General features: G+C 37.6%; 1 protein-coding gene across 1 annotated transcript in view; it reads left to right on the forward strand.

The window, feature by feature from the left end:
* MAST4 (microtubule associated serine/threonine kinase family member 4) overlaps positions 1-27,540 on the forward strand; it is a 772,318-nt gene that overhangs the window by 390,279 nt on the left and 354,499 nt on the right. Inside the window, 1 exon segment of the mRNA XM_036747001.1 lies at positions 9,286-9,360. Within this exon segment, the coding sequence (XP_036602896.1) occupies positions 9,286-9,360 (75 nt within the window).

The following is a 27,540-nucleotide window of genomic DNA, read 5'->3' on the forward strand; positions in this document are numbered from 1 at the left end:
TGGCCAAAATACGTTACCAACTAACTGTTATCTGGAATTTGACATTTCATCACCCACCTGCTGTTCATTTTGAACAAGCCATCCTCTCCCCTTGAGTGGAAAGCACTCCCTTCTCAACCCCATGTCTCACAAGCCTTCCTTAAAGATTAAAAACTATGGGCATGGAGAATGTGGGTCTAGGTTCAAACTCCGCCTCAGACACTATTATTATCCTTGTGACCCAGGCAAATCACTTAATCTTTCTATGCCTCAGTTTCTACATCTGTAAAATGAGAGCTTGGTTATAATGGTGTATGAGGTTCCTTCCACTTCTAAATCTATAATCCTGTTACCTGCTTAAGTTCTGCCTCCCCTAGGAAATTTTTCCTGATTTGCTCCCCTTCCCTACCAGTTGTTAATGTCCTCTCCCACCTCATTTTTCCTTGATTTATGTTTATTTATATAGATATTGTATCTTTACACACACACGCGCGCGCATGCGCGCACACACACACACACACATCCAACTGACCTCTCCTCTCCCTATGGAAACTCCTTGAGGATGGAGACTATTAACATTTTGTTACTGTTGATAGGGCCAATCTCAACGCCTTATGGGAATAATACTCACTTTAAAAATGAAACTAAACAAAAAAACAAAGACGATTTATTGAATTGATGATATAACAATTGTGTACCAGAACAAATGGACAGATCCAGGATTGTACTGGTGTTCTTGGAGTACTAAAGAACCCAAGAAAGGCCTCTATTGTACAAGGGATGGAACCATTATGGAAGATTTACAGAAAGGCATGGCTATGCTGGGAACTACATAGAATGGGTAAATTTGGTGGGACTGACATGTTCACTGGTAGATAATTGAACCATTGAAGCAAAAGCTTCTTTTCTCCAGTGCCCCTGAACAAACCTGCCTGCTTGATTTGAGTCTCTCTGGCTATTTTCCTTGTATCTCCCAGAGCCAATGAAACCAATCAAAGCATCTTTTAGGGGGTATCTACTAAGTCCCCTGCTTAGTTTAATCTGGATGGAGTCTAATTATCAGAGTCTTATTACTTGCTTGCAATAATTTGCTTTGGGTGAAACTTGGAGCTGTGTTTAAATTTTGATTCCAGGTTCAGAATTGGTTTACTTAAAAAAATAAAATGTGAAATTTCCCTTTGGAGTATTGGGTTCTGTAATTTGCTTCATTTTTTAAAAGATGTGTGTCAGGTGATATGTAATTTTTTTTTCAAAATTAAATTGAACTGGTTTAAGAGATTTAACAAGTAAGGGTATAATCATACTTTATTTTGAAAGGTAGAGCTAGCAATTAGAGCTATAAAATTATCTTCTATAATAAAACATTAAATGATATTTGAAATAAAATTTGTTAATATAAACTAATAGGTAAGCTTCTCAAAATGCCTTTACAGAATATCACTTAATGGTAGATTTAACATAATATAGGGCCCACACATTTTTCTAAAAGTAGCAGTAAACTTAAAAAAAAAAACATATCTCAGCTGTAATACAACAGTTTGATTCCTAAAACAGATGTTGTGAATTCTCCAAGAAATTACAGTGATTATGAAATAGAGAAAAATTAATTCACTCGTAAAACAGGTGTCTAGTATTTGTGAGCTTTTAAGCTACTATTCATGTTGTCATTTTTTCTTCTGAAATTTCAAATTCTCTGCTTATTTTCTTAACTTAAAGAGAGTTTCACTAGCATCAGTTTTGAAGTGGCCTGAGTATAAATTTCTTCAGGCATTCTATGCAAAAGCACCATACCATAGGGTTTTCTTTTTAAGAGTTGTTGAGTCATTTCAGTCATGTCCAACTCTTTGTGACCCCATTTGGGGTTTTCTTGGCAAAGCTACTGGAGAAGTTTGCCATTTCCTTCTCCAGCTTATTTGGCAGATGAGGAAACTGAGGCAAACAAAGCTAAGTGACTTGTCCAGTGTCACACAGCTGGTAAAGTGTCTGAGGCCAGATCTGAACTCAGGAAGACCAGTATTTCTGATTCTAGGCCAGGCACTCTCTCCACTGCATCACCTACTCCGAGTTCCTCCCTTCAAGGTCTAGGTCAGATGTCACATCCTTCAGGATCTGGTTTTGAATTCTTCCTATTAGTTTATTAGGAGCTTAGTTTCCCATCCTTATACCTCCATCTCTAATAATGTTTATATCTTGTCTTTGCCTATCTGTGAACATATAGCCCCCTAGGAGAACATAAACTCCTTGAGGGCAGGCATTGTTTTATTTTTGTCTTTGCATCCTGCCTAGCACAACGCCCTGTGTGTAGTAGGCACTTAAAATCACATATTGCTTTATTATGTCCACAGTACCAAGTATATACTGAAGATAGAATTTACCTTATCTCTCATCATTTTAGAGGGATGCTAGGGCTGGAGCAAAATTTCAGTGGGTCAGTGATAGCTACTACTCCAGTCAACTTGCCCATCCTGGCCATATTTTAGAGGAGTGATATTAGGTTAAAAAGGATACCACAAATATTGCAAGGGCCTGTGAAGAGGAAAAGTTATTGTAAAATGATATCATATAGCCTTGAGCAATGAGGAAGCAGGGGTGGAAGAATGAAGGAGAGTCCTATTAGCATTGCTCTATTGTTCTAATGGTGCAGTTATGTACAGCCAACTGTTGGCAAATCAATCACTTATACTTGAGTATTTTAATTTATTCATTATCTCTCTGATATGGGTCCTCTCTCTGTCAGTGCACAATCAGCCCATTCATAGGCTGTTATTCCATGTAATTGTCATTCTAGTCTGTTCATAATTGTCCTTTAAGGATCCATCTAAAAGGTATATGGAGGAGATGGGGTGGGGCAGGGTGGAGAGAGGGAAATTATGGTTTAGGAAATCATTTAGGATGGTGAGTGGAGCCAAGGCATGGGAGGGTGATCCCTTACTATATGACCAGTCCACTTTTACATGGCTTCTTTGTGTAAGAAGTAACTGATCTTACACCTTACTCCCCTTAACTTACCTTGAGATCCACTGACACTAAATCTCTTGCTGTTGCTCTCACTAGCCACTCCATTTCCCAGTTGGATGCATTTTCACTGGCCTGAAATTCTCTCCTTCTTCATTTCTTATCACCTGGCTTCTCTGGCTTACTTCAAAGATATAGTTTATAAAACTAGGACCCCCGCCCGCTTCTCCTGATCCATCTTAATGTTAATACCTTTCCCCTGTTGATTATCTTCAATATTCAGAGACAGCTGAGTGCTTCAGTAGATTGAACACTGGACCTGGAGTCAGGAAGATGACTTCAAATTGGCTTTAGATGCTTCCTGGTTGTGTGACCCTGGGCAAGTCACCTAAGGTCTGTCTGCCTCCATTTCAGCCTTAATTTGCACCATGCTATCACCTTCCACATATAAGATGCTACATATGATAAATCAATTATGAATTTGCTGGTGTGTGTGGAATTTAGTAGAGAACTTCATATGAATGAAAACCTAATTCTTTTGATCAAATATTGGCAACCTTAATTCAGGAAAATTTTTAAATTCTATACTCAAATCAACCCATCATAATAAGGATCATAATAACACCTACCTCCTAGGTTGTGATGATCAAATAAGATAATATTGGTAAAGTATTTAGCATAGTACCTGGCACATAGTAAGTGCTTAATAAATGCTTGTTTCCTTCCTATATATCTTGTTTGTATATAGGCATTTGCAAGTGTATGTTCCTTGAGTGAAAGAACTGGTTTTTGCCTTTGTTTTTATTCCTAGCACTTAGTAAGGTACTTGACACATAGTAGGTTAATAACAAATTCTTGTTAACTGAGTAATATCCTAGGGACTGATGATGCTCATTAAAAAAACAATCTTGAATCATTTAAAATTTTTTTATTAAATAACAATCAGTAGGCTCCTCTCTTATGTGAGCCTGTCTTTTTGAATCACTACCCAACCACAACATCAACAGCTCCCATTCCCACGAATGACCTTATGTGCTTGTATTAATCACAGTTTCTTGGGCATCCTGGAGGATTCTCAGATTCTAGGTTGGTATTCCTTTTCCCTTCTCCACAGCTTCCAATACAAGTCTTGAAGGTCATGAAAATGAATTTAAAAAGCTAAGTCCTTGAAAGGAAGTGAAGCTAAATGAGGTCCTTTCATCTTTATCAAGTTATGGCTTATGGAGATCTCCACAAATTATAGTGTAATTAGAACCGTGGCTTATATGACAACACATGCCTGTGGCCTCATAACTATAAAATGTGTTCTGTGCCCCAGGTGGCACATTTTAACATTTGGTAGTGTTTCTGATCCTTCCTTTGATTTGCCTTACATGTTTGCTAATTGTTAAATCTTATAGACTTGTGAATTGGTATGATGCTGGTCATTCAATAATATTCAGGGAGTTGATTTGCTTTGCATAGAGATTCACTGCTGAATTGATTTGTTGCTGTTCAATAGCTATTTCTTCTGTTTATAATATCTTGGTTTTATTAAAATATGACATTTAATAAGGATTTAAAATGGGCAAAGGTAATACTGAATATAGGCAAAAGGATTCCTCAGAGGTGACTATAAAGGTTACTTCTAATTCTCTACCAATAATTCAAAATTTAAAAAGTTTCATAATGGATTTGTATGAATTATTCCAAAAGTGTATGAAACATTAACATAGACCTTTTCGTGCTATTCATTTCTTTTCTTGATGTCTCCAAATTGGATACGTCTAAGAATGGATTTTTTTTCCTATCTAAAATGGGGGTGATGGGCTGATTTGAATATAGAGTTTAAAAATTCTCCTAGTGGCTATTATATTTGAATGAAGGTTGCCAATACTTGATCAAAAGGATTCATTCATATGAAGTTCTTTACTAAAGTCCATATACACCAGCTAATTCATAATTGCTTTATCATATGTAGCATCCTATATGTACAAGGTGATGGCATGGTGCAAATTAAGGCTGAACTAATGAGTGGTCTGATTTACAAGTTTAGATGGCAATATGTAGTTTGAAAACAAGGCTCTACTATGCATGAAGGTGTTTCTCATTTCCTAATTATCAGAAGAAATCTTAGGGAATTATAGAAATGATCAATGATTCAGCTAACAGCAGTTAATCTTCTTTGAATGCAAAGGTTGTCCTTGTGTTGACACTTCTGTCCTCAGCCTAATAGCTTGTTTATTTACTTGGAATCTGCCCCTTTCAATAGTAGCTATTAGTGCAGCAAATTGGTTTTGGTTGAGCCTGCATAAATAAAAAATTTTGTACTTTCCGCCCTAAAGCTGAAGCACGCTGCAAAGGAAAACTTTTTGAGGGGTGGAAGGGAGGGTTTAGAGCCCAGGATGAAAGAAGGAAATAAACATTAAGTGCCTACTATATGCCAGGCATGGTAAAATAGCTTTGCAAATATCTCATTTGATAGTTAAATTATTTAGTCATTAGACTGCTGGTTACAAATCTATAATTTGAGAGTGGAGTATGGAGGGCAAGATGGGGAAGATGTACACAAAGAGTGTTCTAACAGATTTGGGGAGGAAGCAATGGGCTTTAGATCTAGCTTTGATCTGGGTACCCAAACAACAACAGGAGTTTCTGTACCCTGCTACAGCAATACTCTTGGTGGATGTCTGATTCATTCACCCTGTCATCACGTGGGTTTCTGCACTGCAAGGCATGTTATAAGAAGTGTTCTCTGGCTATACCATGTTAATTATAGGTTCACCCCTTATACTTTTAGGATCCTAGACGTAGTTTAACTCTGGGGACTCTCCAGTGTGTACCTAGTTATGCCTATCAGACAATCCAAATGTGGATCAGACTTCCTATGGGAATCTGTATAAGCCTCTAGAAAAAACAAGGAAGAGGAAAAACACATTGTGCTTTCCAGCTAGCGTACTCACTTTTGATCAGTTTGCAACTTAACTTTGGGACAGAGGTTCTCAGTTACACTGAGCTTTGAGCATACGTATATTCTATGTTTCTCCTCCTCTCCAACCCAATGCAACACGGCTCCACCACCCCCCCCCCCCCCCAGATCTAGGAGTGACCTGTTGACCAGTATATTGCTATTGTGGTGTCATAAAGCTGGAGATTAAGAAATTTAAACTTCTTTCAATAATTGATTTCAGCATGACTACATTTTATTAAAAAATAAATTTTAGAGTAAGTTTTTGAAGTAAGGTCCTATGCTGATAAAACATGCTCTGATTGCCCAGGCTGTCATTTTATTTCTCTGTGCAATTCATTAAAATAGCTCTAATCCTTCAGGCTGCCCCTTAGTTTCTATTAAGATGCATTGCTTGAATCTTCGTGTAAATACATTGATTATTTTATAGACCCATTTGTTAATCTTGTGCATTTGGTGTTCAAGATTCATTGAGCTTGATAACAAATGAGATGAAAGAGGAGACAAGAATTCAGGAGCCTGTTTAGTCTCCTTGAAAGATGAGATGTCTTTTCGCCAGCTTTCTACCAATGGGGGGCATAAATATTATGGCTCTGATTTTAAGTATGAGATTTAACAGCGACATCTGCCCCCTGCTGAGTTCAGGGTACAATTAGCTAATTAAAAAACAAAAAACAAACCAACAACTGTTTTCACCTTGGTGTTAGAAAGTGCAGGCCTGGAATTGAGTTAATTTGCATGTTGACTGTAAATGTATATTTAACTCTGTGATTAATTTTTTTCCTGGTGAGTGGGAGAATCTGGCATTGTTTATACTGATGATGTTTCCTTACTATGGTTTGGAACATTTAAATCAGTTGTAATGATTCCATATGGAATCACAATCCACAGATTTCTTCCCATTTGGATCAGCGAGGATAATTATTTGTTTACATGTGATTAGAACCCTTTTTTTAGGGAGTGAGGTAAAAATAGTACAACTCATTTGTGGTACACCTTTGGAGAATGATAGATAAAAAAAAATCCGCTTGCTTAACATGCCTTAAAATATAATAATATTGGGAATCTCCTGGCCAGCCAATTATTTTACTTCAAGGAGGGGTGTTTCCTATCAAATTCAAAACAGAGTTTTCAAATTTTAGTTAAATTTATGATTAACAAAGATTAGTCTGTGGCAACATGAAGGATGGATTGGGGAGAAGAGCGTTAAGCTGTAGGGGGTGTACAGTATGGAAAATGTACAGTATCTTTGCTATAGCTCAGGTGGGTGAGTAGATGGATGTGGACTAGGGCAGGGGAAAATGAGGATGGAGATCCAGAAAACATATATAAAAGATAGTAGAGGAAGAAAGGACAGGACTTGAGAAGTTGTGGGGTCTTCAAGGTATTCTTCCCTCTGGAGGAATAAATAAGATAGCATCAAGATTCCAGACACCACAGACTGGATGAATGGTTGAGCCACCCACAGAAATAGGGAATTGCCAAAGATGAACAAATTATTGGGGGAAAACAATAAATTGGTTTGGGGTATATTGAGCTTGGGCTACCAGAAGGACATTTGAAGGGAAATATCCTATAAGCAACTGGATATGTAGATCTGGAACTTAAGATAAAGTTTGAGATAAGAGTTATTGTCTTGGGATTCCTTCTGTTTAAAGGTGGTACCTGAAGTTGTTGGGAGTGAATGAGGAGAGGGAAGGAGGTAGTGAGGGATGATGGTTAGGGAAGGATGGGAGAGAAAGGAGAGCCAGCAGGAATGAGAAAGAGGGGCAAGTTAGTCAACAAGTACTTTTTAAATCACTATGCTAAATTCTGGGACTACAAAGAAGGGCAAAAACCACAATGAGCTAATGAGAAAGAAAAGGGCCAAGGAACAATTAGTTCAATTGCAAGAGATCCAATGGGGTCCTAAATATGATTTTTCCATATCAAAGCCTTAGAATATTTTCTACGGTAGATAAAAATCTAAAGACTATTTCCTTACATCTTTCAAAAGAAAGCAGGGGGAAAAGGGGAAAAACATATTGGCATGTCAGTGACTTGAGGGGATATTTACTTGCAATTTGCCATTTATGACATTTCATTTCTGTAAGGTGGTTATCCTTGTGGTTATTGCAGTGAATGCTGACAGTTCAAGTGGATATGATTGATATTTGTCTTAAGGTAATATAACTGTTATCCTAGTGGCGGAAAAAAAAAAGTTGATATTCTGGATTTTACTAACAGGATGTTCCTTTCACAATCTCTTTCTGTCAAGTAGAGATGACCAAGTTGTAACTGATCATTGCTTGCAGTTCTCTGGGAGTTTTGTATCTGGTGTCACTTTTTACTATTATCAAAGGATTGTAAGGGCAGGGAGCTCACACTGCCCCTGGCCCTGACCTTCCTCAATGACCGTGGAAGTTTGTGCTGTCAATCACTAGGGGCAGGATTGCTACTTACATTCTTTGATTGTATCCCCACTGTCCACCGCAGGGCCTTTTGCCTAGTAGGTGTTTAATGAGTGTTTATTGAATTTAATTTGGCTGGTAGATTTCTCAGGAGATGGAAATGAGGAGCTATGCCAATTTTTCAAAATCCTAGCCCAAACCTTCCCCTTTCAAGGGGCTTGTTGAACTGAGCAGGAAAAAAATCGACCTTCAGATTACTTTAAGGTACATGCCTGAGGATAGATTTATCTCTTTTGAGCCCTAGGACAAGATTACTATGTAAGATTATCATTTGTTGTTTTTTTTTTCTTCTGGGCTTCCAGAACATCACTGGACAGACTCTTTGGTGATTGCCAGAGAACTCAGCAGGGATGCATCTTAGATGAGTCAGGGCAGAGCTTCTCAGGCAAAGGTGACTTCAAGGATGGGAGGAACTCAGGAATTTTCTGTGTTATTCCAGCGATATGTGATTGGGGAGGAGCTGATCTGAGACATGCCTTCTATTACAATAAGAAGGATAGAATTGTCAAATGTTGAGGTGTAATTGAATTAGTGGGGTTTATGGACAAATTACCCTTAATATCCCCCACTCTTCTATTGTTTCCCCTTTATCAACATTAAAAGTGGAATAGAAAATATCAGATAATGAAATCACAAAGATGGCTCTATGAAACTATAACCTATGAAAATCCAATGGGAAGAGAAATGTCTCAATTCTGACATTTCATGGCTGTTTTAATACATATGCATTGCTATAGGAGAATAAATTTAATTGCGTATTTGTAGCATATATACTTATTGGGAGAATATCAAATGTACTTTGTGTATGTTTATAAAGTTTTAGCCAGATAATGACTCAAGTACAGTTAAAAACACTCTCCCTCTCCCTTTTTTGGCCATTTTTCCATCACCTCTCGCCCCACCTTCTACTCTTCCTTTCTCCTGTTCATTTCCCCCCTTTCCATTCACTGTCAGGAAGGGCAGCCACCGAAGAGCCATTTCAGCTCAGCCCGGCATCGGCAGAGACTAGTGGACACATCAGCTCCAAAAGTGAGTAGGCATTTATAAGCCTATCTACATTGGGGAGGGGGAGGATTGCCAATATTTAAGTGGGTTGTCATGCTGTGTGTGTGTGTGTGTGTGTGTGTATGTATGTATGTATGTATACTGAATTCTAATCCTAAAGTATTTTTTTCTGGGTGTGAGAAGTCTCCTTATGAAAGGAAATTAAAATTTGATTGTGTTTGTATTGTTTGTATTCTCTATATTCATTAAGGACATCTGTACCCTTCCTATTGCATTCTTGGCTACTTGCCATCGGTCTTGACATTCTCCTTGAAGTTATGGAAGTTTTGTTATATTTTGGGGAGAGAGAAGAAACTAGATCTGAAATTTTCTAAGATTTTATGCCCTTCAGCCACCCTATAACCTTGTTTTTCTTCCATAATTTGATAAGAAGATATCATGGTACAGTGGAAAATCTACTTGCTTTAGAGGCAGAGGACATTGGTTTGAATCCCCTCTGGTGCTTATTACCTATATGTGACCTTGGATGAGTTATTTAATGTTCCTAGGCCTTGTTTTCCTTAACAGGTAAAATGAAGGAATTGGACCAAACTGGCCCCTGAAGTCCCTGTCTGGTTTAGATTGATGATTTTACAGATCTATGATCTCATCAATAAAAATATTACTTCCATTGATGCTACAGGTGTCCATCTTGTATGACTCATTCATTTTATTATTTTTAAAAAAATCCCTTTTTCTTGTGAATTTAACAATCTGCAAACAAACATTTTAATGTACAAAGAACAAGAAAGAGGACCAAATGAGAAACTAGACTGTCATGTATAACTTTTAAAGTACATGTTAAATTTAGCATTTATTAAATGCCAAATTTATTAAATTGCTAAATTTGTAATTTGGTACTTATTAAATGTGCTCTGTAGCTCACTTATACTTTTTATTTTCTTCTGCACATTTGAAAAGATTTTTTTGATGTTCTTTTTGCATTTCTCTCACTAGTCTGTAACAAAATTTCCTTCCTCCCTTGAATAAGGCTTAACTTATACCAAAAGTGTATATAGCCAACCAAAACAAATCAGCACTGTGGCCAAGACTGAAGTGGTATATCTCATTTTGCACTTCCAGTCCATTACCTCTCCCTTTTGAGGTGGACGACGTGCTTTATCATAATTTTTCTGAAGTCACAATTATTCACTGCTTTGAACAGACTTCTTAAATCTTTCCAACTTGTTTCATTTTATAATATTGCGATCATCGTGTAAATTGCTCCTGTGGTTCAGCACATTTCATTCTCCATGAGTTCATGTAAGTCTTTCCATGTTTTTCTGAATTCTTCATTTCTTAGGGCACAGTAATATTCCATTACTTTCATATATCATGACCATTCTCCAACTGACGGGCACCAATTTTGTTCCTAGTTCTTTGGTACAATGAAAAGTGCTGCTATAAATATTCTTGTACATATGGGTCCTTTCCCTCTGTCCTTGACCTCCTTTGGATTTGCAAATGAATTCCTTTCCATTTTCTCTATTTACTATAGAACAGGATTCATTGTGACCTGAGTCCTGGATTTCCACCCTGCCTTTCCTTCCCTTCCTGTTCCCTTCAGCTTAATTTCTGAAGTGCTAAAATGACTTTATTATAAAGGGATAACATAGTAGGGTATTTTGGCATGGATCACAATGCCAGTAGCACATTTGGGCTGCAAAGTGCATTGTTTTCTCTTTCCTTTCTTTTGTTGTTACAAAGAGGGAAAAACCCTGGATCTGACATAAGACACCCTGGATTTGAATTCTGATACTGCCACTTAATGATTTATGCTCCCCTCTAGGCCTCAGTTGTCTTGTGAGTGAGTTGGACAAAGTGGTCTCTAAAGTCCCTTCCAGAGCTAAGTCCATGGTCTTATAGTCATTCTGTCTTCATATTATTTATCATTCAGTCTCTTCCTCACCTCAGTTCTTTGTATCCCAGTACAAATTAACAAGGGCAGCCAGGTGGTACAGTAGAGTGCTAGGCCAAGAATGAGGAAGACTCATCTTCCTGAGTTCAAATCTAGCCTGATGCTCATTAGCTATGTTACTCTGGGCAAGTAATTTTACCCTGTTTGCCTCTGTGTCCTTGTCTGTAAAATGAACTGGAGAAGGAAATGGCAAACTTTACCAGTGCCTTTGCCAAGAAAACCTCAAATGGAGTCATGAAGAGTTGGATGTGGCTGAAAGGGACTGAAAAACACCAATAAATTAACTAATTTCTTCAATGATGCTGAGGGTATTTTTGGAGAAAATTGTGACTTTTTCTCCTGGATGAACTTTAACAACCACTTGCCCTCACTGTTACATGAATAGATTCCATGGTATCACAGAATAGGTTTAAAAGGTCAGCTGCTTTTCTGGGAGAAAATATAGCTCAGTTGCTGCAGGTGGTGTGGATTTGACTGTGGGCCAGGAAATCTTTCCTAACATTTAAGAGGATGATCTGGAAGAGGATAGTTACTATATGGATATAGTATTTAGACAGTAGCAAATGGAAATGCTAGTATATGGTCAGTGACCTTTTGCTGTAAGCCACTTGGCTAAGAATCCACACTGAATCATTTTCAGTTTCATTACCTAGGAGTCTAAAAACAGTATAGCAAAATCATCACTGGCCCATGATATTGGGTGTCCTCTTTTTCAGTGCTAGGAGATGAAACTAACAATTTATGGTAAATGGCTTGCTCAATATTTTAAGTATACTGATTTTGTTAGCTATCTAAATTTATAGCTTGGGGGAAAGGATTGGATGATACGAAATTTTCTTGTCCCATTAAATATTAGTTCCTTGACTTTAGGGCTTATTATGAACATTCATTCATTCAGCAGATATTTGTTGAGGTCCTTCTAAGGGGTAGACCAAAAGAAGAAAACAACCCCTGCCTTTATGTAGTTTAGTCTAGCTGGAAAAGTATCATGAATACTAGTAACTAAAATGGGGCATAGAATGTGAAATTGCAAATTTCAGTTATACAGTGCAATAGGAATTCCAAAAGGCAAAGAAATTATGTATTGCTGGAGAGATCAGGGAAGACTTCATGCACAGAATGGTATTAATGAATTACATTATTTCCATACTCCCAAATTAATCTCTTGCAGACCTTAAGTGATTTTCCATTGGTATATTTTGTGGCAATCCATTTCTTTTCTAATTTTCTTAATTTTATGTTTTTTATGTTTTATTAATAGATTTTTTTACTATCATAATTGCCTATGAATATCTCCCTCTTATAATGGACTGTGTTGTTTAAGTGTCTGTTGAGGGGCAAGGAAGGTAAAGTAGAGAGGGAATGGAAGCTAATAGTTGTTTTGTTTTGTTTTTGGGTCTCCCTATCTTGCCTGGTTGGGAGCATGGTGGCCACTCACAGGCTCCCCTTACTCCTGGGAGAACTCACCACATTGGTGCTAGACTTAGTATGGTCACCAGGTTATTTTAAGCCCTATGGCAGCTTAGAACTACCAAACTCAAGGGATCTCCCAGCCTCAGTTTCTCCAGCAATAGGAATTATAGGCATACAGTTAAGAAAAACCTAATGATAGAGTGACTACAAATGACAGAGTGTGTCATGTTTTATATCTGTAGTTTACTACTCCTCTACCAAAAGGATCTTGGTGTGTTCCAGTATCAGCCTTCGAAAGCAACCATTAGCCATTGCATTTGATCCAACTTATGCTGTCTTTCCCTATTTTGTTCATTTTCATCACTGTAGTCATTGCATGACTCTAGCCAATCTTTACCACCTAAAAATCTTCCCTAGGAATCATATACTCTACAAGGCAGCGATCCCTGGATCTTGACACCCAAGTGAGGAGTATGATAAGTGCAGCTATTTTTTTTGAGGAACTAGGTAACCTTGTATTCTTTGAGCCCAGGAAAACACTCCTTTAAATCTGTTTTATTTGAATAAGAGTGAAGGGTCAGAAAGAAATCAAAGGCAGGTAATGTAGCTCAGATGTGGTTAAGCTTGTCCACTGGGAAACTGCAAAATATCTGTTACTATAAGACTGAGAAACTTTAAGAGAGCCCAGAGAGGAGACTGTCCCCAGTGAAAAGACTGTGTACAACACAAGAACCAAGAATCAAGAAGAACGTGCCGTATGAATAACAATTCAAAGGGCAAAAACACTTATTTGTGAAGCTCTAACGGCTGCTCTTAAATAAAAATCAATTGGATACAGGCACATAGGGGACGGGGGCGGGAGGAGTGAAGTCGGGAGAAGGCAGAGGGACAGAAAAAAACCATGGGAAAGTGTCCAGAGGATTAGAAGCCAAATCTCCTGGTATCTCTGCACATTCTGATGATAAAGATTTATTCTAGATGAGCTGTCTACATAAAGTGGAAGGTTCATCAGTATTGAATTTCTGATAGTGCAAAACTATTAAGTGGCATAGGGGCTAATGGCAAGTTAAGTCTCAGAAGCAGAGAAGAAAGTATTATAACTCAAGACTCTTGATTTGTTTAAGAAATAACACACACACACACACACACACACACACACACACACACACATACAAACACACCAAAGCTGCCGCTCCCGGGAGCCTGTTTCTGCTTCCAAGCTGTATGCTTCCCCAGTCAGTTGAAGGACTTGAAAGGCCTTTGTAATCTCACCACTTTCTGTGACTCTTTCTAATGACAGTGGGCTTATGAAGCCTAGACTGCCTTGTTGGTAAAATCAGCCCTGGAGCCATCTCAGAGCAGATGTTCTACTTTTCGGAAAATTCTAAACCTTTTAGGATTGATCCTTTTAAAACTTTTTTTTTTAACCTAACCTAAGAATAAATAAATTCTGATGTCTTTGAGGTCCTGAAGCTCGCAGTTCAGAGAGTGAACAAAGCAACTTAGGTCCCTGAACAACATGCATGGCCACTGCTTAGAACATGCGCAATAAAGCAAACAAAAATTAGTCTATCTGTATAAATCACAAATGGTGTTTCTGTCCATATTCTCATGGGAAAATGCAGATTGATTTATAAAGCACTGAAGGGTTGGGCTTTCAAATATATACATTCCGTAGCTTCATTATGCACTGAGTTTCTGGATAGTAATTAACACCCCTCAGTCCCAAGAATTATAAGAGTGTTAAGGAATAATTTATCTTTTTTGGAGTATGTAGCACTTGTCTATTTAGGGAAGTAGGAAGATGGTGAAGAGATAAAGGAAGAAACCTTGTGATTTTCATCATTCTAGTTACAATATTGTAGCCATTTAAAAAAGTATAAAAAATGTAGCTTTGAAGAAATTGTAAAAAAAAAAAAGTGTGTATCTGCCTTAGTAATTTTTAAGGCTGTTTGTAATTTTATTTTTGATGCCAGCCCACATATAGGATTTATTTCTAGGAAGGAGCATCAGATCTGGTGCAAGAAGTCCTGGGTTTGAATTCCTGTTCTGCTGCTAACCACCTGTGTGTCCTTTGTTATTCAGTCATGTCTGATGCTTTGTGATCCCATCTGGGGTTTTCTTGGCAAAGATACTGGCCTGGTTTGCCATTTCCTTCTCCAGCTCATTTTACAGATGAGGAAACTGAGGCAAACAAGGTTAAGTGACTTGCCCAGGGTCATACTGCTGGTAAGTGTCTGAGGCTGGATTTGAATTCATGAAGATAAGCCTTCCTGACTTCAGGTGCCCCACTCTATCCAATCCATCACTTAGTTTCCATGTGACCATAGGCAAGTGTCTTAACCTCTCTAGGCCTTAGTTTCCTCATCTGTAAAAAGGAGTTGACCTAGATGACTCTGGAGGTTGCTTCAATCTCTAGAGCTATGATCTTATGACCTTAGACTAGCCACTTTAAGTCTCTGGGTCTGCTTCCTCGTATGTAAGATGTCAACGTAGAGGTAGCGGGAGGTTGGACTAGATCATTTCAAAGAACACATTTTTATGTTATTCTAAAATTATATGATCCAATCATTCAACAAATATTCGTTAAGTGTCTGTCATTGGCAAGGCATTGTGTTAGGCATGGGGGAGGGGGAGAAGAAAACAATTTCTGCTCTCAGATCTGCCCATTTTGTTGTGTCAACAATGCTTTAAAAAAGCATGAGATAATTTGATAAAAGGTTCATGGCAGCCTATGGACAATTGAGTGGTTTACCCCATAAGTGCTGTGTTAGTTTGGGGAAAGAACTAATTTTGGAGGAGGCAACATAGTAGAATGGAGAAAGTTTAGAATGAGGAGTCACGAGACCTGGGTTCAAGTTATAGCTCCCTTTGGCAGCTAGGCAATTGTATGTAACCACTTATTGCCTAGGAGACATTGGCCACCTTATTCTACCAACTTCTTTGGGAGTCAATTTGCTTCTCCTTAAAATAAGAGAGTTGGAGTAGATGACTCTAAGGTCTATTCCAACTCAGAAATATGAACCCAAGACCTCTAATTATTTAGCAAAGGATCACAGATCCAGATAGAGATGGAAGGACCCTCACAGGCCACTGACCCAACTATCTAAAAGAGAAGATGAAAATGAGGTACAGGAAACTTAAATAACTTTTTTTTTTGCTTACCAGAGACAGGATTTGAACCCAGATCTTCTGACTCCAATGTCAGAGTGCTTTTCCTCTATCAGACAACCTCAAAAATTACCTTTACAGCCAGTTTAATATCAAATGAAAACCAGCTACATTAATTCATAATAAAATGCCTTATTTTTGACCCAAAACAATCACTTACTATGTCTAACAAACTCATCTCTGAATAACTTTTGGCTCTGTTAAGAAATAAAGTCAACTCCCCCAAAAAGATGACTATTTGTTGCCTCAAAAGACATTCAATCCAGCAAACATAGGTTAAGGGTTGTTAATGATGCTAACATAATTGAAATAATATACAGCCTTCCAAGGAAAATACTGTGAAGGGGACAGCACTGATTTGTACGTATATGTCGATTATGCTTCCCCCTCATTATATTAAAAAGTTTCCTATTATTTTATAGTCAGGACTTGTACTTTTCCCCTAATGTATCTTCTGTAATCAATGCTAGAAGATCACACTGGCCATTTACTCTATTAAAACTCATTTCTGTTTTCTGTATTCTCACTCAAACTCATGACTCTGTTGCTTAAGCATAAATCTTGTCAATAACATTTTTTCTTTACTGCCACCATATCCATTAATTGTTGTATCTTTTTGGCTGGTTACAATACACATTTTTTTTTTGAGACAATCAGGCATAAGTGACTTGCCCAGGGTTATATAGTTAAGTAACAGTCTGAGGGTAGATTTGAACTCCAGGGTCCCATGCTCTATCCACTGTGCCGCCTAGTTGCCCCCTGATTAAAATACACAGAATTTTAGCCCCTTAGAATTTGAAGGGTACTTAGAGCTTGTTTGTTTCAACAGCGTCTTTTAACTGAGTCCGAGAGATGGGATATGACAGTATAAAATCAGACAGCTAATTAGGAGCAGAACTAGATGTAGGCAGTCAGTTCCCAGACTCCTAGGCCACTTTTCAAGCCTCCTTAGCCTTTTTGTTATTAAACTTGCCACACTAATTTTTCCATTTCTATTTTATATGGATTTCATCTGAATTTCACGATTATGTCAATTGCTCAGTGAACAGGCCTTTTAAAACACCTCCTGTTTGCCTATCATTGTGGCTAAGCACTGGGAATGTAAATATAAAAGCTAGATATTCTCTACCCTCAAGGAGTGTACAGTCTAGTGGTAGGATACAACAAATCATTTAGCAGTGTCTCATTTCATAGAATCAAGGAATTTCAGATTTGGAAAGGTGCTTAGAGACCGTTCAGGTCAATGCTTACCCAGAAGAAACTTCCTTCTATAACATACCTGACAAGTGGTCATTCAGCCTTTGCTTGGAGACCTCTAATAAGGGGGAACCAGCTAATGCTCAAGGCAGCCAAGAGTTCCCTTTTGGATAGCTCTGGTTGTCAAGAATTTTTTTTTATGATTTTTTTTTAGAGGGGGAAGGCAGGGCAATTGGAGTTAAGTGACTTGCCCAAGGTCACACAGCTAGTGTGTCAAGTGTCTGAGGCCGCATTTGAACTCAGGTCCTCCTGACTCCAGGGTTGGTGCTCTACTCACTGTGCCACCTAGCTGCCCCTTTTATGATATTTTCTGATGCTAAATCTGATTTATAACTTCCCCTCCTTGATCTTGCTTCTGCATTCTGTAGCCAGAGTCTAACTACTCTTTCATATGACAGGCCTTCCACATGACAGCTAAATTCTAGTAACTCCTGCTTATTTGTATTAATATTAGGATATTGGTTGATCCAACTCAAGTTTCTTCCTGACTTTTGTTTCATCTTATAAGATAAAACTAGGTATACCTAGTTTCTGGTGTTTCTGTGATTTAATAGTTTTGCTTAATTAGCCACCTTATCTGTCCTGACTATTTTCATTTGTCCTTAAATTCTCTAAGTATTTATTAAGACCTACTATGTGCAAAAGGCTGTAAGCACTGTGATTGAGACTTGAGATAACAAAGATAAAAATCAATGTAGTCCCCTCCCTTACAAAGCTACTGTGGGCTTGGGAGGCTGTGGTATTTATACAGATAAGAGCAGTGGGAAGTAGAATGTGATGATGGCAAAGTAGTCTAGAAAACTCTCAGGGGAAACTGGATGGCATCTGGGAGTGAAGGCTTCCTGAGGAGGGGCCGCCAGAGCCTCAGAAGGAAGAAGAGAATTTTAATGGGTGGAGGTGATGGAGGGGAATGCATTTTAGGCACTCAGGGTGGCCTATGGTCAAGTAATTCTCCTAAAATGCAGATTGGACCATGTCACTTTTAATAAATCTTAAGAACTAGTTCTTTCCTGTAAGATAAGCTATAAACTCTTTTGGGCATATAAAATCCTTCACAACCTGACCAAAGCCTAACTTTACAGTCTTGTCAGACATTTCTTCACTAACTTCATTACTTTTCTGTCATATGTCACCCCATCTCTGCACATGGCTTACTTTGTGTTTTTTTCTTTTCTTTTTTTTTCAATTTATTTTTTATTTGTAGTTTACAACAGTCAGTTCCACAAATTTTTGAGTTCCACATTTTCTCCTTCTCCCTTTCCTCCCTCCGCCCCAAGATGGCATGTAATCCGATATAGTTTCTACATATACCTTCACATTAAACTTATTTACACAATAGTCAAGTTGTAAAGAAGAATTATAACCAATGGAACGAATCATGAGAAAGAAGAAACAAAATAAAAAAAGAAGAGGAAAAAAAAGAGAGCGAGCAAATAGTTTGCCCCAATCTGCATTCAGACCCCGTAATTCTTTCTCTGGATGTGAACACTTTTTCCATCATGAGTCTTTCGGAGTTGTCTTTGAACCTTGTATTGCTGAGAAGAGCCAAGACTATCAAAGTTAGTCATCACAGATACCGTGTGTCTGTAATCACGTATAATGATCTCCTGGTTCTGCTCCCCCTGACTCACCATCAGATCAAGTAGGTCTTTCCAGGTTATTACGAAGTCCATCTGTTCCTCATTTCTTATAGCACAATAGTATTCCATTACATTCATATACCACAACTTGTTTAGCCATTCCCCAATTGATGGACATCCCCTTGATTTCCAATTCTTTGCCACCACAAAAAGAGCCACTATAAATATTTTGTACCTCTGGGTCCCTTTCCCACTTGTGTGATCTCTTTCGGATACAACCCTAGAAGTGGTATTGCATGGCTTACTTTGAATAGATTCACATGTTGTCTCCCCCATTAGAGTGTAAGCTCCTTGAGGGCGAGGGCTGTCTTTTGCCTCTTTTTTGTGTCCTCAGCCCTTCGCACAGTGCCTAGTGCACAGTAAGTGCTTTGCTGAGTCAGTATCTGTGCATTTACATCACTTGACTTCCATATTTAGAATGAAGTACTTTCTAAAGTCCATGTCTTTGAATCTCTTGTTGCCTCCAAAACCCAGTTTAAGCACTGCTATCTACAGGAAACCTTTCCTGATTCCCTCCAGCTGCTAGAGTCCCCTTAATTACATTGTGTTTATTTTATCTTTAAATTATACCAATTGGCTCTATGAGTAAGCTATTTGGAAGCAGAGGTTACAATTTCCTTTTGGACTTTGTTTCCTAGCATCTAGCTCAATGTCTGGAACATAGTAGGTATTTAATAAATGTTTTCTCCCTTGCCTAATTCATCTTAGGAAAGTAAGGTAACTTTTATGGGCTTCAGTTTTCTCATTTGTAAAATCAGGATAATAAAAATAACATCACACAGGGTTGTTATGAGGACCAGACGAGACAGCATATATAAAATACTTTGCACATCTTAAAGGGACTCTTTTGTGACCCAATTTGTGGTTTTCTTGGAAAAGATACTAGTAGTTTGCCATTTCCTTCTCCAGCTTATTTTACAGATGAAGAAACTGAGGCAAATAGGATTAAGTGACTTGCCCAGGGTCACGTGGCTAGTAAGTAGCTGAGGTTGAATTTGAACTCAGTAAGATGAGTCTTCCTGACTCTGGCTATACTAGTTCTTAAATACTAAAATAGGAATTCTGAAAAGAAAGGTAGAGAGTAACAAAATTGAAAGAAAAGTACATTGAATCTACGAATAAAGCTACAAGTTTTTTTTTTAAAGATAAACCATTAGTCCTTTTAAAGGAGAGAAAAAGCAAACTATCAGTATCAAAAATTGAAAATGGGAAATTACAACAAATGAAGAATTAAAGAAATTCTTAGAAAATATTTTGTCCAATTTTATGCAAACAAACCTGACAATTTAAGTGAAATAGATGAATGTTTACAAAACTTAAAATATCAAATAGAAGAAATAGATATTTTAATTAACCTAATTTCAGAAAAAGAAATTGAATAGACCAGAAAGGAACTGCTTCTCCTCTCCTCCCATAAGAAACCCAAGACAAGGACCAAATTACATTAAACGTTCTTGTTAATTCCGATATAACATGAATAGCTTTAAAAAAAAAAGGGAAAGAAGGGATCCTACTAAATCCCTTCTATTAGGCAAAAATGATCTTGATACCTAAAGCAGGAAGAGACAAATCAGGTAAAAAAAATTATACACCAATATACCCAAAGACTGTAAACACAAAAATTTTAAATAATACAATAGCAAAAAGGCTAAATCAATACACCAGAAAGATTGTACATTATGATCAAGTCAGATGCATACTGAGAATGCAGCATTGATTCCAACATAATATACCATGTTAATAACAAAATTAAAATAGCATGATTACATCAAGATACAGAAAAATCTTTTGATAAAATACTGTACTCATTTTTTAAAGCATAGGAATAAATGGACACTTAATATATCTAAAACCAAAATCCAGCATTATATGTAATGGAAATAAATGATAGGCCTTTAGAATTAGAGATAAAACAAAGTTGTCTGTTATCACCATACCTATTTAATATAATGATATAAATGCAATCTATAGTATTTAGACAAGGGAAAGTAGCTGAGGGAATTAAGCATAGATAAAAAAGAAGCAAAATTATTGATTTTGGCAGATGATATATTGATCTACATAGAGAAGCCACTGAAGAAACTAAGGTAAATCTTTATTCTTTTTGTATTTTGCAGTAAGAGATAGAGAAATTCCTATATAGTGCATAAAATGTTTGGGAGTCCACCTACTAAGGCACACATAATAACTCAATGAATAAAGTTACAGAACACTCTGCAGAAATAACCACAGGCCTAAATAAGTGAAGCTATATTATTTGGACATAGTTGGGCTATGCCAATATAATTAAAATAATACTTTTATCCAAATCCATTTGCCTATCAGTTCCATACCAATTAAACCAAAAGGGATTATTTGAGAAATCTAGAAAAAATAGTAGAATTAATCCAGAGGAATAACAGATGAAGATTCTCAAGAGAGATAATTTTTTAAAAAGAAAAGAGACCCAGCAGTAATAGAACTCAGACTTTACTGCAATGTAGTAATCATCAAAACTCTTTTGTATTGGTTTGAAAAAGGATCACAGATGTTAAGCTGGACAATTTTTATTGCATAAAATTGGAAAGATTTTCACAAATAAAATCAATGCAGTTAAAATTAGAGTGGAAACAGTTAACTGAGAAAAATATTTGCATCAAGCTTCCCTGATAAAAGTCAGACATCCAAAATATATTCAAGGGGGATGGTTTTTTTTTTTAATGAAGAGGAAGTTCAGAAGGAAACTCAGACAAGCAGGTTAGCTTTGAAAGTAACATTTTGAATTTACTATTTACTTTTTTAAAAGCAAGCTGTACATAATAGAGAGTTATGCCTTTATATACAGCCCTCTTTCTGTTCTATTTTGTGTATGGAAACATTCGATCTCTCTGTCTCTCCATCTCTGTCTCCTTGTATCTGTGTTTCTGTCTGTCTTTGTGTCTCTGTCTTTCTGTCACTGTGTTTTTGTGTGTCTCTCTTTCAATGTGTGTCTCTTTGTGTCTTTGTCTCTATATCTGTGTCTCTTTATGTCTGTTTCTTAGGGTCTCTCCATGTCTCTATATCTTTGTACCTGTCTCTGTCTTTCTGTATCTTTGTGTTTTTGTGTCTCTTTGTCTCTCTGTGTCTTTGTCTCTGTGTATCTGTGTCTCTGGTTTTCCATAAGTTAAGAATTTGGAGAAAAAAAGCAAATACATGTAATTAAAGCCTTAAATGTGACTATATTTGCATCATAGTCTTAAAGATATTCACTTGGAAACAAGTGCTGATTTAATTTTATCTTACTTCGTATGTGCCTCCTGGGGAAAGTTGGGGCTGGAAAAGCTTGCTATGTGACACATTGCTTCACTGTGTTGATATCTGAAGGGATCTAGTACAGTGTGAAGAACCAATGAAAATACTGCATTTGGACAAATCACTCAGCCTGTGCCTCAGTGATGACAATAATATGTGCACCATCTATTTCACTAGCTTGTTGTCAAGAAATACTTTGTAATCCTTAGAGTTCTTGATAAATCAGATAATTATTGTGCATTTCTTAATACAGAATGCCTCCCTGGTGCAATCCTGCTACGTACCTCTGCAGGATGATAATCTACAATTCAACAATGGGACCCAGTTGTTCAACTGACTATTAGTTAATAAGCATCAGCATATTTATTCCTTCCCTTACCTCTTATAATCTTTGCATTCTCTTAGTGCATACCTGCCTTCCTTTATCCACCCCCCTCCCACCTCCCCCCCACCAGCTCTTCCTGCTCTTTACTTCTTCAAATTACCTTTTATTTACTTTTTGGTCGACTTTTAAAAATCTAATAGAACACATGCTCTCTTCTTGAGGACAAGAACCCTTTTATTTTTGGTTTGGGCCCCTACACCTGGCATGGTATCTTGCTTTTTTGTTGTCGTTGCTCTGGAAAGGCAATGTGTCATCCTATATGTGTCGAGGTTCATAGAGCAAGCTGGCCTCAGAGCCAGGAAGACCTGGAGGAGATTGTAAATGAAACCGCAAAATCTTCCTTTTCTTAAGTATGTAATCAATATCTAACTGTCAAAGCTGTCCTCTTTGTCCGTAATTCCTTCTGACTTCCTCTCTTTTCTCCTTTTCTTTCTTTACAGGGGTGGGGGAGGGTGTCCTATTCCATCTCCCAGCCTACACCCATGACTTGTTCTTCATACCTGTAGATACTGGAGAATATAAACTTCCTGAGGGCAAGGGCCTAGTATTTAGTGCCTTGAATTAAAATGAAATGTGTATGCTAAGTAGCCACACACAAAAAAAATGACCTGAACCAATATCTATGACACCTATGGACACTGGCACATACTACATATAATGATAACATAGTGGGAGGAGACTCAAGATTGAACATAGATACCACCATGCTGTTTCCCACCCCTAGTCTTTTCCCTCTGTCTTTTCTAGCACTTCACTGATTTGAGAAAATCATTTCACCTACCACCATACAGTAAACTCTCCAAAGTATCCATTCTAAGCTGACACCAAATATTAGTCAGTCCTTGCATCCACCAAACCACTCCTATTCCAACTCCCTGCCTGTAAGCTGGCACCATTTTATACCCCATGCTATAAACTGATGATGCTAACAGCTGATTCCATAGGGGTGCAGATGGCAGTGAACAGTCTCTTTCTCATGCCATGTGTGGCCGTCCTTTTACTCACCCTCCTAGTCCTGTAATGCCCTCATCTTCTGATGTTCTTTCATTGGTTTGTCCTGTAAATTAACAATTGTGGTTAACAAGAGTTGGGGTTTAAAATAGAAGGTACTTGTTCCATAACTTTGAAGAATGCCACAGAGGTAGAAAGGATAACATTGCTTATCTGTTTAGGTGATTGCAGCTAAAATGTGTTTTAAAAATATAAATAAATCCCTGTAGTTCCATCTCTCATAACCTTGGATGATTCTGTGTATTTGCCCTTAAATACATTGGGATTTTTCTGTTGTAGCTCACTAGATTGTCTCTGCCCCTTAGCTAGCATTAACAGGAAGTGCTGTCTTAGGCAAAAATCAATGAAAAGTTATATTTCACAGTTTATAGATGTTTGCTCCATGTATACCCTATAAAATGCTTGATATGTATTATACTTTTCAGAAATAATTCTATTTTCTTCCATTTTTGTACTTAGAGTTTTTCACATTTTCTGTGATGTTACTTTCTGTTATCATGTGCCATCCAGGAACACAGGAAAAAAAAAGATGTAAGTTTACAATTCAAATTACATATAGAATAAATTTAAAGCTCTCGGTTACTATGGATTTAAAAAATAATAATGCATATCTATATAACAGTTCATGCAGTTCATTTGCATACATTATTTTCCTTAATTCTAACCCTAGCTCTGGAGATAGGCAATGAAAGGATTGCTATCTTTTATTTTATAATTGAGTCAGTTTCCTAAGACAAGTGTCATCCTAGACTCATCACTCTTCCTCACCCCATGTATCCAGACAGTTGTTGGTGTTGACACTTCTACGGGGTGTTCCTGAAGTCTGGATGCATAGGCAGAAATGCGTATTTTCAAGAAATAAGATGACTGAAATTTTCAACAACATTTTATTTAATTGGAATATTAACAAATAACATCTTCAATTAATTTTGATGCAAAGGTTGATGTACTTTGCCAGGTGCATGTGAACTCGATGCAATAATTCTACATTGCCCTCAATTGCCTATGTGTCTAGACTTTAGGAACACCTTGTACTTGTGCAATGTTTCTCACGCTCAGTCCTTTCTCTGTGCTCATTAAGCCTCCAACTCCATTTCTGTCCTATCACCTTTTGCCTAGACTGCTGCAGTGACCTTCTTATTGGTCTCCCTGCTTCAAACCTCAAGTCTCTTCCTCCTAAAATTTATTCTCCACACAGTTGCTAAAGTGATTTCCCTCAAGCTCCAATTTGGCAGTCACTCTCCCACTAAATGAATATCAATGCCTCCCCCTTGCTCCTAGGATCAAACATAACCTGCCTTTTTAAATTAATTTGTTTATACTAAACAGTTTTTTAAAGTCCTTCACAAGCTGATTCCTAGTCTGTCTTTTCAGTTCCATTATGCATTTCTTTCACACACTCAAACTGGTCACACTGTCCTCTCTGTTCTTCACACACCCCATTTCCCATTTCCTTACCTTCACGTTGGCCTTCTTGAATACCTGGAATTCACAGAGAATCCTTCACTTACTCAAAGACACAACTTAAGCACCGTCTGTGCAACTCTTTCCTGATTCCCCCAACTTCGAGTGCCCTGCTTCCTTAACTCCCTTGCATTTAACTGCCTTGAATTGATTTTACGTTTATTTTATATGTATTAATTCTCTATATACTTGCATGTATGCCTCCCCCCAACAGTATGAAAACACCTTGAGAAAAGGGATTGTTCCATTTTTTATATTTGTATACCCAGCACCTGGCACAGTGCTTGGCATATAGGCAATTAACCAGTGTTGATTGAATGTTTGAGGAAACTCAGCCTCTGAGGGATAAAGTGACTTGCCCAGAGTCACATAGCTAATGATTGACAGAGGTACACTACCAACCAAATTGGAGAGCTTTTTCTTGGTTGGACCTCAATTCCAGGCTAGGTCATTAAAGACTAAGATCTAGTTTGTGAGAGCAGAGAAAGTTAGTTTTAATTATGGCTCTTCAAACAGTTGGATTGTTCTTGGGAATCTTCTTCAGGGTCATCATACAGGGTATTCCTAAAGTCTGGACACAGAGGCAAAAATGCATATTTTCTTTTTTTGTTCAAGTGAAGAAAAAAATTTTTATTTCTTACACACAATCTATCCTCCCCTTAGACACAAGACAGCCTAGTAAGGAGACTGGAACATCTCTCTCCTGCTGCTTCCCTTCTGTCCCCGACTGTCTGTCATGTGGCTCACACCACTGTGGCAGCATATATACACACACACATATCCTACAAGCGTGGAGATGCCACAAAGAAGGTTTCATCACAGCGGGAGTCTTCTTGCAAAAAATGCATATTTTCAAGAAATGATATGACTGAAATTTTCAACAACATTTTATTTAATTGGAATATTAACAAATAACATCTTCAATTCATTCGTGATTTAAAGGTTGATGCGCTTTGCAAGATTCATGTGAACTCGATGCAATAACTCCACATTGCCCTCAATTGTCTATGTGTCCAGACTTTAGGAACACCCTGTAGTTGACTGCTGAAGATTTGTGTGCCAAGAATTCAGTAGAGAAACTGAAGAGGTATAGCTGCTTATCTGAAAAAAGAGAGGAAGAAAAGTCACCACATTATTTTTGTGGATGAGCATTCATGAGGGTGTTGTATATTGGGTAGAGAGTTAGGTTTGATAAGATCCAAGGTCCTATCCCTCACTTCTGGGAAAGAATATAGATACCATTGGAAGGGGGTATGGATAGCATAGGAGGCTTTCTGTTTTCTGTACTTTTCCTTATCGTGTTCCTTATCCACTCACCTCACTATCGGCACAGCCCCCTCCACCTTCACCCTGGAATAAAATTTATGTGTGTGTGTGAATATAATAACACATTATACATATATACATACATATAAGAGATTGAAGTATATCTTATATTACATATAAATAAGCAATATATGCATGCATGTATTGACGTATATGTATATACACATATGTACATACTAGCTTGTGTGTGTATATACATACATATACATATACACACAGAGGCTATTAAAGCTTGAAACTCCACAGAGACTCTGGAGCTTAATCTGGTCTTTCCTAAGAATTGTGTAATGGCAAGAACGCTAGGCTTCAGATCATGAAACCTGGGTTTTAGCCCTGACTTTGACACAGGGGCAGCTAGATGGCTCAGAGGATAGATTGCAGGGCCTGGAGTCAGGAAGACTTGTCCTCTTGAATTGAAATCTGGCTTCAGACACTTGATTGCTGTGTGACCCTGGTCAAGTCACTTAACCTTGTTTGCCTCAGTTTCCTTATCTGTCACATGAGCTGGAGAAGGGACTGGCAAACCACTCCAGTATCTTTGCCAAGAAAACCCCAGATAGGGTCATGGAGAGTCAGACACAAGTGAAATGACTGAACAATATTACCAACAGATGAGTTTTGGAATCTTAGATAGGTGACTTAATCTTTGTCATTTTCGTTTTCATTCCCTTATTTGTTTAAGTGAATGGTTGGGTGCATAGATTTCCAAAGTGGGTGATGCTGCCCCTTGGGGAGCGCTGGAATGATCCAGGGGGTAGTAGTAGCCTCTGGTGCAATTAGGGGGGTTTGAATAAAAATAAGGGAGTGGTGGATGCATGAGGAAAGAAGAGAATTTTTTAAAAGTGTTCATGCATGTTTCATCTGTTGTCTAACAGAGTTAGTCATAGTGATTACATTATTTTCCAAATAAACACACAGAATGCAGGTTATAATCCATCAGTGGTCAAGTCCACCAACAGGTCTTAACAAGCAAGTGTTGGCAGGCGAGTATGTAGAGCTTGTCAGGAGGTCCAGCATGCACGTAATGACTTGTTTACAATAAGATACTGTATGGTTACATGATGCAATATTGCATCATCAAAATTTCAATGCAGGAAAAAACTATAAATTTACAATAAATCATTAGATTTAAGATGAATCAATTATATACATATATGCATATATATATATTGAAATGATGCAAATTTCAAAAAAAAAAAGTTAAAAGAGGGGCAGCTAGGTGGCACAGTTAGTACAGATTGGCTCTGGAATCAGGAGGACCTGAGTTCAAATGCACCCTCAGACACTTGACACACTTATTAGCTGTGTGA

Source organism: Trichosurus vulpecula, chromosome 1 (genome assembly GCF_011100635.1).
Source record: "Trichosurus vulpecula isolate mTriVul1 chromosome 1, mTriVul1.pri, whole genome shotgun sequence".
NCBI classification, from domain to species: domain Eukaryota; kingdom Metazoa; phylum Chordata; class Mammalia; order Diprotodontia; family Phalangeridae; genus Trichosurus; species Trichosurus vulpecula.